Source organism: Grampus griseus, assembly GCF_964374135.1.
Source record: "Grampus griseus genome assembly, chromosome: 9".
Classification (NCBI taxonomy): Eukaryota; Metazoa; Chordata; class Mammalia; order Artiodactyla; family Delphinidae; genus Grampus; species Grampus griseus.
This window is the reverse complement of record NC_139003.1, coordinates 58,237,101-58,257,956: the sequence shown is the minus strand read 5'-3', so window position 1 is coordinate 58,257,956 and position 20,856 is coordinate 58,237,101. Positions and strand designations below refer to the sequence as shown.

Below are 20,856 nucleotides of genomic sequence, written 5' to 3'. Positions count from 1 at the left end.
TTTAGCAGGTCATATGTGATGTTCCAGAACTGAACAAATTCTGCATATGGGAAGAGTAAAGATTTGGGGCAGGATGGGGAGATACAGCCCATTAACCCCTTCAAGTCACCTGGTGACTGTTTAACATCAGTGCTAAACAGCATATCCCATCCTTGCAAAGGCTGTACTTGCTGTTGGGAATCATGGGAAAATATGAGCTTGATTATTCAAATTGACCCAGATTCCCATATCGTAGTTCCAATCAGGATGTAGGCTCTGAGCAGGCCCTAAAGTTAGGCAAAGGGAGAGTCATATATGGAAACATCTTTCATACTGCCCAACAGGAAGCTCCCATGAAAGGGTTTAAACGACTGTAGTCTCATAACAAAATTAGATTTTGCCCGCAGGTTCTATTATATATGATAGTGTTGAAGAATGTCTCATTTTATAGATGTTCTTTTAAATCTCTTCTAAAATAATATCATATGCCATTGAATTTTATATGGCATTAGAAATAAAGCATTGCAATTTCTATAGCATTGAGCTTAAGAATAAAAAAATCTCTAGTGAATTTAAATACAGATATAAATTCTTGGCACACATACTAGGAGAGATTTTTTCACAAAAATTTACTGAGCACTTATAATGTACTAGTCTTTATTCTAATGCTTAGAAAATAATCAGAAAACAAAACATACAAAGATCCCTGCTGTTAGGGAGGGAGAAAGACAATGAACAATAAGCATAAGAAATAAGTAAATTAGATAGTAAGTTTGCAAGTGGTAAGTTCTATGGGAAGAAAAAGCATAACAGTAAAAGGGATCAGGATTACTGTGAACAGAGGGATGGCAGGTCTTATTAAATATGGAGACTAGGCTATGACTCATTGAGAAGGTAAAGTTTGAACAAAGAGGAGAATGTTTGAATCTAGGTTTGGGGAGTTGGGAAATTGAGACTCAAATCCCACCCTGGTAATTGGCCCAGTGGGTAAAGTAGAACATACAGTTATTCTGCTTCCAATATTGCTATTCTTTAGTCTAAAAAAATTGTTTTAAAAAGATTTGTTTCTTTTATTAACATATTAGTCACAACTTTTTTTGTTTTGTTTTTGGCTCTGCCACATGGCTTGTGGGATCTTAGTTCCCTGACCAGGGATTGAACCTGTGCCCTCGCCAGTGAAAGCCCGGAGTCCTAACCACTGGACTGCCAGAGAATTCCCTAGTCAACATTTTCTTGACAAAAACCAACAACAACCAAAAACAAACAAACAAAACACCCCAAAACATCAAAAAATATAAAAAGAAACAAAAGTCCAGCCTGAGACTAGAACCTGAAGAATTGTTACCCTAAGCTACCCTGGCCTCAGATATATGCCCCCCAAAGTGATACACATAACTTTTCTACAAATGCCCAACAACATCTGCTTTAAGAGAATGAAAATACGATCCACAGAATGATAAGAAAATTGTTTAGACTCTTTTTCTTGTCTCCATTTTCAAGTTTAATCATTTGTTTATTTTAGATAAGACTTCTTTCTTCATAATTACTGACACCCTTTATTTTTGGTGGAGGCTAATGTTTTCTACATGAGTTCCAGCTTGAGTATTTCCATGTAACAAACCTGAGATAAAGTTGTAGGATCTTTCTCAAGATAAAACAAAAACAAAAAACCCTAAATTCTATTTTAATAAGAGATGTTGATATAGACTCATGACTCATGAAATCCTAATCCTCAATTAAATCCTAATTTAATTCACGTCATGCCCTATTTGAGTGAACTTCATCCAGGCTATTTGGAAACCTGAGCACTTATGTATTTACTGATTAGCAAACTAAACTGTGTAAATCCTGTGGATCAATAACAGTACTAGGCAGTGATATGTCAGATTGAATTCCAAAGTAAGCATTCTTTATGCTTCCTTGAGGGAGGGGTCCAGCTGTGAAAACTACCATCTACTGGTTCTGGGTTGGGTTGGCTGGCTAACTGGCTGTCCCTTCATTTTCTTGTCCCATGTTTCCCTCCTCATCCTGAATGCCCAGTCAAAGGCAAGAACCTTTCCACAGAGGGAGCAACACTGTTCACTGAAGATTAGATAAGAGCATTCACGGTTCTTACCTCTCTCTATAGAGAAGTCTGAACTATCAAAATTGTGTAAACCATCTGCTGAGGAATTTGGCTAATGTGAGATCACTAGTCCACTTGACTGACTAGATATCGTTAGGACACTGATACTTTCATCAGAAGAAGAAAAAGAAAAGATTGAAGATGTATGGATTTTAGCTTATTGATTTCTGAGAAACATATTACTCCTGGAGTATTTGGGAAGGAAAACATCTCTGATGGCTGTTTGTTCATAGTCTACTAATGAATGATCTTTCTTGACAGGTACTTCGCATCCAGAATGCTTTGTCTGAGAAGCCCAGGATAAGCACTGAGTATGCCAACAATGGCTCAGTGCTTCAGGGCAGCTCTGTGGCTTCTGTGTACCAGGGGAAGCTTCTCATAGGCACCGTATTTCACAAAGCTCTGTACTGTGTGCTCTAGAGTCCAGATATTCCAAAAAGTCTACATATTTGGTAAAAGTAAACCCTTAATTATATAATGACTGGAACTGTAAGTAAATGACAATAAAAATAACTAAATAATAAATTTTTATTGGACACACCAATAAAAATGTGTCCGACTTTTCTCATGGATAGAAGTAAAGAAGCAGAGAGATTATGTAATATCCACCTAATTGCAAGTCAAGATAGTGACAGTCCAACAAGAAACTAAACCTCTTGAATTCTTTTTATCTACCACCCCCAATATTCTTTCTACAATAAGATGAGTGAGCTGTGGTAAGTGAGGTGTCCAGCTCACCTACGACTCCTTGGTAACTGTGTGGCAAAATTAACCTCCTGCAACTGTGATGTTCTGAGCCTCCTGCAGTCCAGACCAGGAGAAACGCTAATGTTCAAATATTTATAATTCCCCCTCTCTTCCCTCAATTGCACAAGGCACAAACTACCAATCAAGTGCCCAGCCCATGGATAAAAGCAAGAATTGGCATCATGGGACTGCCCAAAGTCCTCCTTGAACTTGCATTCTCCCAATGTAGACACAGGAAATCAGATTCTGGAAAATCTGACAAAGACAGACCACACTGCCTACTTTAAGGCAGGGCAGGGCTAATCTGATCTTTGTAACAGGTCTTTATTTGTAGGGATATCTGTATCTGAAGTGTTGTAATCAGCTTGGCTCTGACCCAGGAGATGGTGCCTCAGGACTGTTATCCTCAGCTGCTTTAAACGTGCTCTTCTGGTTGATTCAATAAACACTTATTAAGCAACATTCCATACACCTGGCCCTAAAGAATCTGAAATAAATAACAGTATTGTATTGAAATCTTGTCTTAGGGACCAACTCAACCTTAGTTTGATGAGAATGAACAGAAGTGTCCCTTTCTTGGTCAAAAACCAGGACAACCTTTAGGAAATCATTAACAGGACTTAGTATACACAAGCACTCCACCCCCTTCCTTTTTTTTTTTTTTTTTTTTTTTGGCGGCACGCGGGCCCCTCACTGCCGCGGCCTCTTCCGTTGCGGAGCACAGGCTCCGGACGCACAGGCTCAGCGGCCCAGACCAGGGCACGAACCCGCATCCCCTGCATCGGCAGGCGAACTCCTAACCACTGCGCCACCAGGGAAGCCCCCCCGCCACCCCACCTTCCTTTTTTGTGACTTTTGCTGGGGAGTGGTTGGTTAATTTTTTTTTTTTCTCTTCTGGGGATGGGGTGTTGGGGTGACCTTTTTATTTCCTAAGTCATTTTGCTCAGTTAGATTTAAGTTTTGTTGAAAAGTTTTGTAGCCGGGTAAATTTTTAGCCCATGTAACCCTTTCTGATTTAGACAATAGGATTGCAGTTTCCATTGCTTTAGGGGATGAATGACTCAGCAAAATGTTATAGTCAGTTCTCAGATTTTAATTTTGAGAAGCCTAACCATTAAGGGGACACAGAAAAAAATAACTAAAAGCATGTATACAGCCAGTTTCGGAAAATATGTCTTATTTTCTGTCCTTAACCCTTACAACTACAAATTAGATAAAGTTTACCAGACTAGGGGGGACATGGAGATCCAGAGATGAGAAGAATAAGTGTATTTAGATCCTGGTGTGTTCCTAAGAATTTGCCCTGCCTTCTTCCCAGGCCAGTTTAGGAAAGGCTTCATGATAAAACTCCCAGAGAGATTTGGGGGATCTCATTGCCAGGGACCAATATGTCCTTTCACAGTGAGGGCCTAGAAAGTTACAAAGCTCTAGAGTTTCCCTTCGTGAAGGCACTTCTGATCTTTATGTGTTTATCTTGAGCCTCTTCCCTCACTTGGCTTGGGAGGGAGAGGGATTGCCCCTCACAATAGATGCTGCATTTTGATGATTCCTTGCCTTTTCTTCCCCAGTCTTTCTGTTTAAATTGTCAGAGATGCAGGTAGGGATACTAGGGTGATGAAGAGGAGGTGGCTGAGCTCAGGAAAGAAAATAGTAAAGATAAGCGCAAAAACCAATGTGGTAGACAGCTCCAAGATGGCCCCCAATGATCCTTAATTTCTGGTATTCATTCTCTTGCACAGTTCCCTTCTACATCGAATATGGCTGATCTGTGTAATCAGTAGGATATTCTAGATGTGATGTGTGACTGTCGAGGCTAGGTTATACAAAAACACTTCCATTTCTATTTTGCTTACAAAAAACTGTGCATAGTGATAAAAGTTTCTGATTGTTTTAAGATGCTAAGCTCTGGACTAATTTGTAATGATAGTCAAAAATGAAACAGAAAACCACATATAATGCAGAGATTAAACAAAAGCCAAAAGTTCATTCTTTAAAAAGATTATTAAAAACTAATACACATCTGGTGAGACTTGCAAAGAAAAAAGAATGACTCAATTATCCAATGTCAGAAATAAAAATAACACATGTAGATGCTATAGATAATACAGAGATAAAAAGAGGGGTTGATGAAACACTTTGTGCCAACAAATGTGAAATTTTTATGAAAAGAACAAACTCCTAGAAAAAAATATAACACTCTATTAATTGGGGTAAGGCTGACCTACTGTAACATACAAAACAAAACATACAATGCCTTAAAAAAAGGATGATCTATTTCTCTTTTATTTTGCAGTTTTCAGGAAAGTGATTGATGAGGCAGCTTCCCTTGATGGGGCCGTCCAGAGAGATCACTGATCGGAATTTTGCAGGAAAGAGAAAGCACACTCAAACAGGGCTGTTGAGAGAAGTTCTTTTAAGGGACTATTGACACAATGGTGGGAATGTAGAAAAGAAACTAACAAGAAAAAGTACAACACTCCATTGTTAGCAATGGAGTGAGAGAGATTGGGGGGGCGGGGGTGGGAGTCCAGGGACTCTTTCCAACCCTAGGTTTGAAGGAACAAGGGGTGGAAGCAGTTACTAGAACCAGAAGAGAGTAGATAAAGTGGAGACTCTCCCAATAGATGCTCTGGTCATTGGTAGGAAGAGGCAGCTAACCTATGACAACTCAGCAGAGACAGCAGAGGGAATAAATATCTTGACTGAACTCCCCTTCCACCCTCCCAACGAGAATCCAGAAGGCAGGGAGCTATTAATGGAGCCCAGAAAGCCTCCAGGACACAAAGCAATGGAGAGTTGCATAGAGAGTGTATCTTGAGCAAAAATAGCTTCATCTTATTGCTGCACCATTGCCTAGGTTGCTATAGTTATCTGCATGGTGGAAGGCAGGTCACCCCCATGTCTGTATTTCATCAAAGTGGAAGGAGAAAGAGGTTGGAGGATGTCAGGGAGAAATACCCCATGTCTTAAGGCCTAGAACCAGGAATGGTAGTCATTATTTCTCCTCCCTTACCAATGGTAAAAACTAATCACATGGCTGTACCTAACTAACTGCAAAGAAAAATGGATGATGTAATATGACTGGGGAGACATATGTTCAAGGAGGAAAAAAATAATAAATTCTAGTGAACAATTAGTGGTCTGTGCCACAGTCCACCTTTTAGCCAACAAATATCCATCTGCACCCTTCTCTTACACATTAGTTCCCTCACCAAGAAATATAACCCCAAATTCCATCCAATTTCTGCATCCAGCTCAAAGCACAGGATCTCTGGATGATGTTTGGACCTCTGCGTTAGGTCCAGATTTGGCTGCATGAGGCGGCCTAGAAAATAAAATGATTGTCCCCACAATACATCCAATTACAATGGTTGAGTATGAGCTGAATAACTATAATAAACACTCCTAGTTAAAAAAAGAAGAAGAGGAGGAGGAGGAGGAGGAGGAGGAGGAGGAGGGGGAGGAGGAGCAGGAGAAGAAGAAGAAGAATAGAATATACTCAGTAGTCACTGGTCCATAACAATATTATTCCACCAGGGAGGAAATGAGGTGGTTACTTGTCTTGGCAGCGGTGTATTTTCCCATGTCCTCTATGAATCCAAATTTTGCCCTTTCAGAATTCTTTCTGGTACATTATGCTATAAGGCCACATCTAAAGTGAGTCTTGGAAAGACTGTAATTTTAATAGCCTCCTTCTTATAGGTGTAGGTTTGAGAATCTGAGGACATTTCCAGGCCAGAGTTTTGGTTGCTTTTGAAATGTAAGTATCTAGAAATCTGATAAGCTTCTGCATCTATTTGTTTCCAGTAATTGCCATGTGCCAGCAACAACATTCAGATTTCTTTCTGGAGCTTAGTTTTTTAGCCTACTTTACTTCCCGGTTTCCATGTCTACCCACTTCTCTCTCCCTCATTCAAATGCTGTCTCCTTTGAGGCCATCTGAAGGAATAGGTAAAAGGAAGCAATATAATCTCCCACAGGGCTGGCTCCCTTGGCTTTCCTAACTGGGAGGCATTTGGGAAATGCTATGAGCTGTAGCAATTTTACTTCCTGGTGTTGGGGCACAGAACCAAATTTCTAGACCTTCTCTATAGCCTCTGCTTTAGGCCTGCTAGTTCTTACCTGAGCACATAATTTTATTACAGTCCTCTACTAAAAACATTAAGGAACAACCAACCTTTACATATGAACATTCTGGTTGCTCTCTGGGGAAATGGCCGGCCTTTCAAGATACTGCAGGAAATGGTTTTATTAAATATTTTCGTGAGGAGCGTTACAAGGATCTCCAGCTTTGTAGCCTGTGATGTTTCTTCAACTCTAACCACATATTTCAGGTTACTTTTAGAACCACTTCTAGGTTCAAATTCCTATATTTTTAAGGTCACGCTAAGCTGTTGTAACAAAGTGACCTCTTATTTAGTGGCTTAAAGAATACAGAATTACTAAAAGATAGTACATCATAGTGGGTGAGAGCACAGATTGCGGAGCCCAATTTTCTAGATTTGAATTCCAGTTCAGTTACTAACCGTGCAACTCTGGCCTTCTCTGAGTCTCAGTTTTCTCTTCTTCAAAATTGAGGTAGTAAGAGTAACTAGCACTTAGGGTCGGTAAGAGGATTAAAAGAGTTAGGATATGTAAAATTTAGAACCATGCTTGTTATACACCCGTGTTATATACACGCTTCCTAATTTTAAAAAGCATTTATAACCTCTTTCACGTCAGAGATCTCAGATGACTGTTCCTGAGACAGATAGATATGAAAACTCTGATCCTTGTGGTACTCCAGGGGTCTAGTAGTTTTCACGAAGGAGCATGTATTCTGCAGAGCATTAACATCTCCATGATCAATCATCATATTGGATTCCATTATATTGGATTCCATCCCATAGAAAAGGGAAAGAGAGGGTGAGGAGACAGGCCAAGCATCTTCAGACCCAACCTGGAAATGGCACTCCTACTGACATTCTATTAATAACAGCATAGTCGTATGCTGACACCTAATTGGAAGGGAAGCTGGAAAATTTAGTTTAGCTGGGGAGCCTTATGCCCAGAGAGGAAGGATTTGGGTAGGTAGCCAGTGTCCTCTATCATAGTTCTTTAAACTGACTCAAGAAGAGTTTGTAAATCATTATAATTCTATTACCGTTAAAGAAATTGAGTTTGTAATAAAAAATTTTAACACTAAAAGAAACTAAATACTAGAGATAATCAAGTGTTAATAAAGTTGAAACGGATAAACACATTGTAGTAAACTCATACAATGAAATAGTACACAGCAATGTATACCACAACTAGAGCTATTTGCAACAACATGGATGAATTTCACAACTGATGTTGAGCTAAAGAAAGTCAAAATTAATACATGCGGGGTGATTTTATTTGGGTTGCATTCCGAAAAAGGCAAAATTAAACAATGTTGTTGGGGGATGCATGCTTAGGTGGTTACATTAGAGAGAAGAGGAAGATGATGGTTATCACAAAGCTTAGCGTAGTTGTTTCCTCTAGGGAAGGTGGGGGTTGTTTGTGGTCAGGGTAAGACACATGGGGAAACTTCTGGAGTACTAGCACTGTTACGTTTCCTGACTTGGATGGTAGTTTGCATTGATATTTCTTTATAATTATTCTATAACTGTGTATATATTTTTTATACACTCAGGTATATACAATGTATCTCACAATAGATTTTTCATGCATATGGAAAAGCTAAGAACAACTTCAGAAAATAAAAATGAAGGGCAGGGATAGACCTAATAATAAAAAGTTTAGTATTTGTGCAAGAAAAAACCAAACAGACCAATGGAATAGAACAGAGATCTCAGAAACATATTTCTGTCTAGGGAATTCAAATAAGATAAAATTAGCAGCACCAATTAATAGGGTAAGGATGTTTGTTTAGGAAACGGAAGTGGGAGAACCGACTCGCACTATGGAAGGACATAAAACTATGTCCTACCTGACATCACTAGGTAACTACCAACCAAGGAGCAACTCTATAACCTTTAGAGTTAATAGGAGACAACATAAGAGAGTATCTTTATGACCTAAGGATAGGGAAGGACTTCTGAAACAAAGTTTCAAAAATATAAACCCTAAAACAAGAAAGTTGATTGAATGAATCATTGAAATTAAGGATTTCCATTCAGTGCAGGACACCATTGACAAAGATAATAGATGAATATCAGAATGAGAATTATTTGCAATGTTAAACTGACAAAATATTAATAAGTAGAATATATTAGGAACTCTTGAGAATAACAAAGTGGAGATAGTAACCCCAAGGAATAGCAGGCAAATAGTGTGAAGAGGCAATCTGCAGAAGAAGGGAAAAAAAAAAGCACATGAAAAGCTCAGAATCTTTAGTTATCAGAGAAGTGCCAATTAAAACAGCACTCTTAAATTACTTTATACCTATTAGGCCAGCAAAATTAAAAGGCTCAATATTGTCAGGTGTGGATGGGAAGTTAAGAATACAGGGAAACTCGTGCATCATAGGTAGGAGTGTAGATGATTTTGGCCACAATAAATAAGACCCAGAGCTCAAGGAATCATAAGAACTGTAGGATCCAGAGTCATGCCTGCAGCCAAACTAGCAGAGCAGATGCTTGCTATACTGCCTCTTTTTTCAAGGTTTCAAATTTACTCTTGCTCAAGCACTTCTGATTTGAGACACAAAATCACCTCCTGTACTATGGCTTCAAGAGTTATGGAAGTTTAGGTTCTATTTTCCACCTCTTCAGGGTAGGAAGGTGTATTAGAAGAGTGGTATCTGACCCCCCCCCCAAAAAAAACCCGCCCACGCCCCAGGTGAAGTTCAGGAACTGGTATTCTATAAAATCTCCCTACATGATCTATTATGTAGCCAGGATTTTAAAACACTGCACCCAAGGGTGTTGGAAAAGTGGTGGATGGTGCTGAGTTGGTGTCTCCACCACACCATCACAGAAGACCTAGGTGCACACACAGTATTATTGATGTACTTGTGTTCATATTGTTTGTCACAATACTGCAGGAAATTGTCTATAGAAAGAAAACAAATCAATTACTTTTTGCCAAAACTCATTTTTCCCATGCAATGTGGTTGTTCAGAAAGCAATTTACTGGAGATGTAAATGACCATAATTAGCACAGTACAGGGCAAGTCATTCAACTGAAAAAATCCAAGAGGAACATGCTTAAGTAGGAACAGAGAATGTAATGGAAACTTTTAACACACAATTTGATACTCTCTGCAACAGACAGAGCAGAAAAAGCTTGGTCCATCAGGGATGACTTTGGGAAATGGTGAAATGATTACTTACCACAAAATTGTGTTCATTGTGTTCAAAGCTCCAGACTTTGCCCACTAGAGGAGCCCTGTGGTTTCTAACAGCTAACTGGTATATCACATAAACCTGTAAAATGTCACTGATTCCATTAAGAAGTAAAACCTAAATGAAGTACTGATGGAGCATTCTGTGGACTGTTAGCAATTTTCACTACAGAAAAAATAGTGGCTTCTGTAGTGAATCTGAAGGTTGCCTGTGGGTAGAATGTAAGTTCAAGATCTTTGGAAAATAGATTATGAGTGGATTCTAGAGAAGCCCACTGGTGTTCAAAATAATCACATCATGTGCTAAAAGTCACACAAACACACACATTCACACACACCCATATACACACACCCCATATATAATTAATGGAAACAATAAGGTCAGATGTGCCCTACCATTAATAGGTTTAAATATTTTGATCCTTTCCTTTTCTTTATCTTGCTACCCTCACTCCTTTCCAGAATTTTTCCTGATGCGCACTCTCTCAGTAAATCATGTGCTTCTGAAATCCTCTGCTTCTAGGGAACCAGGCACTGACCTTCACTATGATTCCCATTAGCCCAAGAGAAAAGCTAGATACTCACTTTCTCAACCTCTACAGTAGGTTGGATAACTTTTGGCCCAAATATCCTTGTTCTTTTCCATTAGGCAACAACAGAGTATAAATAAATTAACAAGTTGACTTTAGAAACAGTAAGTGATGAAAAAAAATGTGATAATATCAAAAGGTTGCTGGAAGTGGCATGTGCTACTTTTAGCCAGACAGAGCGAAGATAATCTGTTAGAGTCACAGTAAGTGGCTTGAGCTAGGTGTGTACATTTTGGAAACGCCAGCATACTGATGGTATGTAAATCCACTGGAATTGATGGGATCACCTTGAGGGAGAATGTAGAAAGAGAAGATACCTCAGAACTAGTCCTAGGGCTTCATCATTTTGAGGTCAGTGACAGGAGGACCCTGCAAAGAAGACCAAGAAAGTAGGAGAAAGACTGGGAGAGGGTAGAATCATGAATCCAAGAAAGTATTTAAAAAGAAGGAAGTGGTGATCTGTGCCCAATGTGGTTACAAGTTAAGTATGATTAGGGCAGAGAAGTAACCACTAGAGTGGGTAACCCGGATGTTATGAGTGGTTTAATAAGAGCCAATTCTGCAGCTGAGTCAAAGGAACACAAGCTATATTAGAATGGTTAAGTGGAGAATGAGAGATTAAAGATATTCCCTAAAATTAGTTACTGAACCAAACAATCATTTTCTTATGCTAAAATTAGTTACTGAACCAAACAATCATTTTCTTATGCTTATAAATGAGAAAAGAATTTGGGCAGGGCTCAGCAGGCATTCATAGAGACAGCACCAACGTCCGGGGAGGGATCTTGTGCCCCACTTTTCAATAGGAAGAGTGTCAAAGAATTTGTTTCCATCATTAATCTGTTACAAGAGGTGGTAAAATGGAAGCAGCAACTGTTGACATGTCTTTCAAAGAGATTTAAGTTTTTTACAGAAGGAGAAAGAGAGCAGTAGGTAGTTAGAATGTGGGATCAAAGAGTATTTTCCCCAGAAAACTGAGTGACCCTAAAGCATGCTGGTATCTAATGGCAATATTCCAGAAAAAAAAGAAGAGGTGGATGTTGTAGTAGGGAGAAGTTGTAACTGGGACCAAAATCCTTGAGAAGGAAAGAAAAAAAGGGACCCAGAGCAAAGAGAAGAGCCGGCCTTTCATGAACAGGAAACACTTTATTCATGGTAACAGGAGAGAAGGCAGAGACGGGTGTACAGAGGCCCCTTCTACCCTGCTTTGCTCAGAAGTCTCCTTGTCACTGATGCCTCCCGACTCCCCTTTCTTAAATGGTACCTCCAGTACGCCCTATACCCCTCCCTGCTTTATTCTTCCCCATAGAATATGTGCATATCCATAGTGCATATTCGCATTATCCATAGCACTGCATATGCAAGAGTGATATATTTTACTGAGTTCTGGCCCATAGCAGGGACTCAATACATGTCAGCCAAGTGCCTGGAATGAATAAACACTGGAGAGATGTACTTGATGAGCTGTAAAGTCAGGAGTGGTGTGGAACGAGATGCTTGATACCCAGATGTCTGAAGGTGACACACGGTGGTAGACAGGTGAGAATAAAATTATATCTTAGGGGTTCCAATCACAGCCCTCCCTTCCTTCTGTACCTTTTCTGGCTGAGTCACGGTGGGTGATCAAGTTACTGAACCTGAGCCACAAAGATGAGGGCCTTGTTAACACAAAGTGAGCGCTCCTCAACGCCTGGCTCTCCTTTCCCACAGCTCTCCATTTCCTCCAGCCTACTAGTTCTCCCCTTTTTGCCCGGTCTAGGCAGCTAGTTCTCGGTCTCCTCCCTTTAAAGCGCCAGGAGTGTGCAGCTCCAGGCCGCACGCGCTGGGCCCAGCTCAGGCCGTCGGCGTCGGCGTCGCGTCGGCGTCCGGGGCGGGCCGCGTGAGCTGCGCCGCGGGGAGGGGTGGAGCCAATCCCTGGGCGGCCCGAGGCTGCGGGCTGGCGGGGGTCTCCCGCCCGTCTCCCGTCCTTCCGTCGTCTGTCCCAGACCATGGCAAAGCTGACAGTGCTCACCCTCGAGGCTGAGGCTGGCACTCTTCAGGGATCACCGCTCTTCTTATCTGTAAGTTGAGTTGTGCCGAGGGCTGCGGCCCACCCCGCTTCTTGTCCGTCCCACCCCCTAGCCAGGCCCTGGAGGCTCCCGCCACTCGCAAGCAGGTTCCGAGCTCTTAGATCTGCAGGCGAGCGCTGGACATACGTCCCACAGCGATTGCATCAATATCCAACTTTCCCCGGCCACCTGAAAACGTACCCTTGCTCATGGCCTGGGAGAGAGGTTAAGGAGAGTTGTTGTCGGTGTGAGTGGCCCAGCTGTTGGCACACACAAATTAATTTTTCATGAAAGTGGTGTATCTTGGCTACAGATTCACTTCCCAACTTTGCTTCAAAATAGATAACGAGATTGGAGGGAGGCCCTGATATTGTGTAAATTTAGGGAAGGAGCTCCCGCCTTGGCTGCCCGGCCGTGGCACAAACCTTCCCAGCTTGGAAGAGACAGAAAACTCGCGTGTGGAGCGGAGCAGGTGGGAAGGAATGGGAGCCGTGATGGCCCACCCGCTCCAGTGGGGGATGCGTGGGGCGTCAGGGGAGAGACCCTGGCACTGGCATTTGATGTCCTGGGCTCTTGCTGTGTCCCTTCCATTGTGGGATCTTGGGCAAATCACTTTACATTGCTAAAATTAGCTGCTTCAGTAAGCCTCATATAGGAAGCACTTAACAATGTGCCTGGGATATAGTATTCAATAAATGTTAGTGCCCTGCTTCCCTTAAAGTATTTTTATAAAGCTTTAAGTACTATACAAGGGGAAAAAGGTTTCTAAGAATGTATCAGTAGTTTTGTTAGTAACTTTTTTTTGGCTGCGTTGGGTCTTTGTTGCGCGCCGGCTTTCTCTAATTGCGGTGACCGGGGGCTACCCTTCTTTGCGGTGCGCGGGCTTCTCATTGCGGTGGCTTCTCTTGTTGCGGAGCACGGGCTCTAGGTGCGCAGGCTTCAGTAGTTGCGGCACGTGGGCTCAGTAGTTGTGGCTCGCGGGCTCTAGAGCGCAGGCTCAGTAGTTGTGGCGCACGGGGCTTAGTTGCTCCGCGGCGTGTGGGATCTTGCCGCACCACGGCTTGAACCCGTGTCCCCTGCGTTCGTAGGCGGATTCTTAACCACCGCGCCACCAGGGAAGTCCTAGTAACTTTTTAATAGGGGTTCAAAGTCTAAAGATCATCCTAATCCCTAAGGCTTAATCAATAAAACCTCATTATTTACTTTGAAGTACAACTAAAATCAAATTGAACATTTTGGATTTTTAGAAAAAAATCGTATGACCCTATGGACTGATTAGAAACATACATTCAGAATAGGTTTTTGTAACTATTGGGCTTTTCTTTTCTTCTAATTGTTGGTTATTTTTGGAATCACAAACTGTTAGAAAAAAGTAAGAAACAGTGATTTGGGGTTTTTAATCATGTAAAAATTACGGTTTGTGGATTTTCATTAATCATGGTACTATTTGTTGCCAAAGGAGAATATATATAGTATGTATTACATTTATATGTATATAAATACATTATATATGTATATTTGTGCGGTATTACCCTGGTGTTACCCATTATGAAAATAAATGAGATGTAAATATCTGACACCCCTTCTAGCCTTTCTCCTTTTGATTCTCCATTTACATCTATCCCTGGGTTTGTTCTGCCCACACTCTTCAAATTGCCCCACACAATTTGAAGATAGGCCCTCACTCCTTCCCGGCAGATCTGTAATCTTCTAAAGGATTACAGATCTGCCGGGAAGGAGTGAGGGTCTATCTTTCTGGTTTACCTTCCTTAATTTACTCTAAGGGTGGAGACCGTAGGCATTTTGTATATGCTTTTGTGTAAAAGTATAGCTTTACCACTACCATCCTAAAAAGTTTCTCTACCAACATGAAGTCTTAGCTTATTTGATCCAACATTAATATTTCCCCAAGTTTGTTCACAAGTCACAAGACATGCTCCATAAAAAATACGTTCCTTGGATAAATAAGTTTGCGAAGTGTTGTCTACTGTAGCCTTTTCCCAGAGATTGACAGTGTATTCTGGCATGTTGAAAGCTTTGAAAAGTCCTTCAGTAACAAAACAAACAACCAGAAAATGATTTTGCTTTGTCATTTCACAGACTTATTTGCCCGCATCCTTCACTGCCTTTTTTGGTATCATCTATAAACATCCTGTATAACTCTCTGGGATACAGTTTGAGACAGACTATTGTACACCACTGATTTGCACCAAGACTTAAATTTCAACTGAAAAAGTTGAGGCCTGGCCTTGGGCAGCAGATGGACCTTGGCCTTGGTTTCTGGGCCCCAAGCCTGATTCTGATTTGTCTTAAGGGACCAACGCACACTATGGTCATAGCTGAACATAATATCAGTCTCTGTGAGTCTCGCTGTTGGCCTTGCCTGTGGTTTCTTTTTGTGGATGGGGTGCCTGGTGGAGCTGCTTTGCCGTGGGGTTGCTGCAGTGGGATGACCTGGTCTAGTCTGAAGTAAGAACTTACTGTTTTACTTTCAGCACCTGGACCCAGCAAGTCCGGGGGAGGGAGCCTCAGTCCTTGAACTTCTGGCTGTAATCAGATGACTGAGAAGGGAAAAGGAAAGTGGAAGTGGGGTGGACCTCTGGTTTTTGAATAAAAAAGAAGGCTAGAGCAGCCACGGCAGAAGTAGGAGCAGGAATAGGAGCAATGGGCAGCTAGGAGGATGGGTGGTTATGAAGATGGAGGGCGGTTGCAGAGCCTTCGATTAGCCCAGATAGGGGAGGAAGGGAAATTGCACTCACTGTTTGAAAAGCTCTAAAGCCTCACTACTCAAAAGGACTGTGGACCAGATACATGAGCATCATCTGGAGTTCCCAGGACTTGCAGAATCTCGGGCCCCAGCCCACACTATGGAATCAGAATCAGCATTATTTCACAAGCTCCTCAGGGGATGTGTATGCATGTCTCTAAAGTGAGACAGGAGGGAAGGGGGCGGGCATAACCCTTGAAAGAATGACAGAGCCGTTGAGGACACAACAAAAACTGCTTAGCCGCATAGCACAGGGAGATCAGCTCGGTGCTTTGTGATCGCCTGGAGGGGTGGGATAGGGAGGGTGGGAGGGAGGGAGACGCAAGAGGGAAGAGATATGGGAACATATGTATACATATAACTGATTCATTTTGTTGTAAAGCAGAAACTAACACACCATTGTAAAGCTATTATACTCCAATAAAGATGTTAAAAAAAAAAAAAAGCTTAGAACAGATTAGGCCCGAGATGGCAGAAGATTCCACTAGCAGTGGAACTTGAGCCTCATTATGCACTCATTATAATACATTACCATATGCCAAACGACACACCCACAGGCGCCATGACACTTCCCCGGCCGACCACAGAAAGCCGAAAAGTGGGCGGTGACGCAATTCCTGGAAATCCTCTCCCCTTTCTCGAAATTGCTGGAATAATCCCCCCACTTGTTAGCCTATGAAATTACTCAGCCCATAAAAACTAACCACTTCTGCACCCCGGGCCTCTTGCCTTCTGAGCCGGCTGGCACTCTGTCTGTGGAGTGTATTTCTCCCAGAGCTGCTCTCCTTCTGAGACGCCCAAGTTCTGTCTCTGGAATGTGTATCTCTGCTTTCCCTTTACTCTGGCTCGCTCTTGAATTCTTTCCTGCCCAGAGCCAAGGACCCTCACTTGGCGGCCCAAGACCTGGGTCATGACCCTCCTCTCATGCCCCATTTTCCTGCAACCTCTTTACAAAGTCTGTTAATAAATCTACTTCTTACCTGTCACTTTGCCTCTCGCTGAAGTCCTTCTGCGCCGAGACATAAAGAACCTGAGGTTCGTTAAGTCCTGAGACTAGGTGTGCGGTTGCAATCAGAAGACTGTGGGTTCGAGCCCCCTCTTAAGCCAGAGATTGTGGATTCCAGCCCCACACGAGGCTCGTCTGTGTTCGCGTCCCACATGAGGTGTGACTGGATTCGAGTCCTATCTGAGGTGCTATCTGAGGTGCGTGGTTTCAAAAGGACATTCAAATCCTGCGTCACGCATCTGAGAACCAGAGCAAGAGCTCCTGGAGGGTCAGTAAATTACCTTTATCCCCATTTGAGAGATAAGACCTCTGAATCTCAGAGAAAATCATTAATCTGCCCAAAGGAGTGAAGGGACGAGATTATGTCCTGAGACCGGCAGCAGGGTCGGGGTGAATCCGCAGAGGCGATACATCTTTTTTTCCTCAGAGACGCGGCGTATGCGAGTGGGGCAGGCTCGTTAGAAGTTATATAGTCCTGGGGCTGGAAGGAACTTGTGGAAGAATACTTGAGGGGTTCCCGGATGCTTCTGAGGTGATAGCAGCACAGAGCAAAGAAAGACGGGAGCTCCCCTGGATCAGTAGTCTTCCCTGCGCTTCTTTGTAGTTGGCTGCTGTGGCCTCGCGGGTTGTGCACTGCGCAAGTCCCGGAAGTGCCGAGGACTACGATATAAACAGCGCCTCCTGTAGTGTGGAATGTTGCAGCCCCGCGTCTCTGGGACAACTTCCTCATTCCTAAATTGCCCACTGTAATGCGTGAGACCCTTCATTAGAAGGAAACAGCAAAACTAGCATTAATATTTCTGCCACCCCCATGCCCACTCCAGTGGGAAGCACGCTCTAGTGGGAAGAGGGCAGTGGGGGAATTCCAACAGACCTGGGTTGCATCTCAGTTCTGCAACTTTGAAGTCACTTTGTCACTGACCCAGATTCTTGGACTTTTTTTTTTTTTTTTTTTTTTTGCGATACGAGGGCCTCTCACTGTTGTGGCCTCTCCTGTTCCGGAGCACAGGCTCCGGACGCGCAGGCTCAGCGGCCATGGCTTACGGGCCCAGCCGCTCTGCAGCATGTGGGATCTCCTGGACCAGGGCACGAACCCGTGTCCCCTGCATCAGCAGGTGGACTCTTAACCACTGCACCACCAGGGAAGCCCTTTTGGACTTTTTAATCAACAGAAATTGATAACAGGTCAGAAGAGAAATTTAGGCAAGGCTTTTTGGGGACCTGTGCTGCAGCACAGGGAGCGAAAACAAATAACAGGTTCCCTTGCTCGCTCCCTGAGGGAGGGCGATCTGGTCCTTTAAATGGGGTGTGGGTAGGGGCAGATCCAGCAGCTGGGCCAGAGGGGCGGCTTAGGTGGCCTGCCCACCCCCTTGGTGGAGCTGTGTGCAGGGATCACGTGCAGTACCTGTTTTTGTTCCAGACACCTCATGAATGGCAGTGGGTCTTTGGTCTTTTTGTATCATATTATCCATAATTTGTCCCAACTGCACATGCACGCAGTTATTTTTAGTCCCTTATAGTTTGTATTCTGTTGCTTGAGGAGATGTTTGTCCAAGTGCAAGCATTGCAGCAAAGGGTCCTGGGTCCCAGGTCCCAGCCTGTCTCAACTTTACCATTCTGAGCCTGTTTCTCCACCTAAATATTATGGGCTCATAATACATATCACAGTAGGATATATATCAAATCTGGCACATGAAAGATACTCTGTAAATTTTAGCTTTTATTATTGCCATATGCTATCTCAAAAATCTACCTATGAAGGTTGCAGGATACAAAATTAATGCACAGAAATTTCTGGCATTCCTATACACCAACAACAAAAAATCAGAAAGAGAAATTAAGGAAACACTCCCATTTACCACTGCAACAAAAAGAATAAAACACCTAGGAATAAACCTGCCTAAGGAGGCGAAAGACTTATACTCAGAAAACTATAAAACACTGATGAAAGAAATCAAGGATGACATAAACAGATGGAGAAATAGACCATGTTTTTGGATTGGAAGAATCAATATTGTGAAAATGACTATACTACACAAAGCAATCTACAAATTCAGTGTAATCCCTATCAAACTACCAATAGCATTCTTCACAGAATTAGAACAAAAAAATTTTACAATTCGTATGGAAACACAAAAGACCCCGAATAGCCAAAGCAATCTTGAGAAAGATAAATGGAGTTAGAGGAGTCAGGCTCCCTGACTTCAAACTATACCACCAAGCTAAGTAATCAAGACAGTATGGTACTGGCACAAAACCAGAAAAATAGATCAATGGTACAGGATAGAATGCCCAGAGATAAACCCACACACATAGGGGTACCTAATTTATGACAAAGGAGGCAAGAACATGCAATGGAGAAAAGACAGCCTCTTCAATAAGTGGTGCTGGGAAAACTGGACAGCTACGTGTAAAAGAATGAAATTAGAACACTCCCTAACACCATACACAAAAATAAACTTCAAATGGATTAAAGACTTAAATGTAAGGCCAGACACTATAAAACACTTAGAGGAAAACATAGGAAAAACACTCTTTGACATAAACCACTGCAAGATCTTTTTTTGACCCACCTCCTAGAGTAACTAACGGAAATAAAAACAAAAATAAACAAATGGGACTTAATTAAAGTTAAAAGCTTTTGCACAACAAAGGAAACCATAAACAAGACGAAAAGACAACCCACAGAATGGGAGAAAATATTTGCAAATGAAACAACAGACAAAGGATTAATCTCCAAAATATAAAAACAGCTCATGGAGCTCAATATCAAAAAAACAAACAATCCAGTTAAAAAATGGGTGGAAGACCTAACGAGACATTTCACCAAGGAAGACATACAGATGGCCAAGAGGCACGTGAAAAGATGCTCAACATCACTAATTATTAGAGAAATGCAAATCAAAACTACAATGAGGGATACCTCATGCCAGTTAGAATGTCCATTATCAAAAAATCTAGAAACAATAAATTCTGGAAAGGGTGTGGAGAAAAGGGAGCCCTCTTGCACTGTTGGTGGCAATGTAAATTGATACAACCACTATGGAAAACAGTATGGAGGTTCCTTAAAAAACTAAAAATAGAACTACTATATGACCCAGCAATCCCACTACTGGGCATATACCCTGAGAAAACCATAGTTCAAAAAGAACCATGTACCACAATGTTCATCGCAGCACTATTTACAGTAGCCAGGACATGGAAGCAACCTAAGTGTCCATCGACAGATGAATGGATAAAGAAGATGTGGCACATATATACAATGGAATATTACTCAGCCATAAGAAGAAACGAAATTGAGTTATTTGTAGTGAGGTGGATGGACCTAGAGTCTGTCATACAGAGTGAAGTAAGTCAGAAAGAGAAAAACAAATACCATGTGCTAACACATATATATGGAATCTAAAAAAAAAAAATGGTACTGATGAGCCTAGTTACAGGGCAGGAATAAAGAGGTAGACATAGAGAATGGACTTGAGGACATAGGGTGGGAGGGGGAAGCTGGGGCGAAGTGATAGTAGCGTCGACATATACACACTACCAAATGTAAAATAGTTGGCTGGTGGGAAGCAGCGGCATAGCACAGGGAGATCAGCTCCGTGCTTTGTGCTGACACAGGAGTGGGATTGGGAGGATGGAAGGGAGGCTCAGGAGGGAGGGGATATGGGGACATGTATATGCATATGGCTGATTCGCTTTGTTGTGCAATAGAAACTAACACAGTATCATGAGCAATTACACTCCAATAAAGATCTGTTTAAAAAATCTACCTATGAATGATCCACTTAATGAGTGGTACTTGGATATATATTGTGATAATACCTCACTGAGACCATAGGCTAAGGACGAATAACTCACTGGCCCTCCTCTGTCAGTGCAACCAACATCATCTCCATCTGATGCACTAGCCTACTAATTCCACAAAACAATTCAGCAGACATCTACCAAGTACCTTCTTTTTTCCTCGAGTGCTGTATTCATGTGGGAAGTCACAGGGATGAATAGGATGCAGTATTCACTCACAGATTTCAGAGTTTATTGTGAGCAATGAGACCACAAACTGATTACTGTAAAACAATATAGTAAGAGCCTCTGTAGATGTATACGTGAAGGTTCATGAGGATAAATGAAGGAGTTACTAATCCTGTCACAGAGTATCAGTAGGAGCTGCAGACATCGTGAGTAAGAATCTTCCAGGTGGATTAGCAGGAAGGACTAGGTGGAGGGAAAACTTGCATAAGAAAGTGATGTAGAGAAAAGGGTCCTTGGTGTCATGGCACCTGAT

General features: G+C 42.1%; 1 protein-coding gene and 1 pseudogene across 2 annotated transcripts in view; both read left to right on the top strand.

Annotated features, from left to right (window-relative positions):
* LOC309827157 (uncharacterized protein) overlaps positions 1–3,352 on the top strand; it is a 69,625-nt gene extending 66,273 nt beyond the window's left edge. The window contains exon 19 of the mRNA XM_082661704.1: positions 2,366–3,352. Within this exon, the coding sequence (XP_082517830.1) occupies positions 2,366–2,524 (159 nt within the window). The 3' untranslated portion in view covers positions 2,525–3,352. The remainder of the gene's footprint in view (positions 1–2,365) is intronic.
* Positions 3,353–12,738: 9,386 nt separating this feature from the next.
* The window catches only part of LOC309827031 (serum paraoxonase/arylesterase 1-like), a 30,569-nt pseudogene continuing 22,451 nt past the window's right edge, over positions 12,739–20,856 (top strand). Inside the window, exon 1 of the transcript in view lies at positions 12,739–12,810. The product of the transcript in view is annotated as a serum paraoxonase/arylesterase 1-like (transcript). The remainder of the gene's footprint in view (positions 12,811–20,856) is intronic.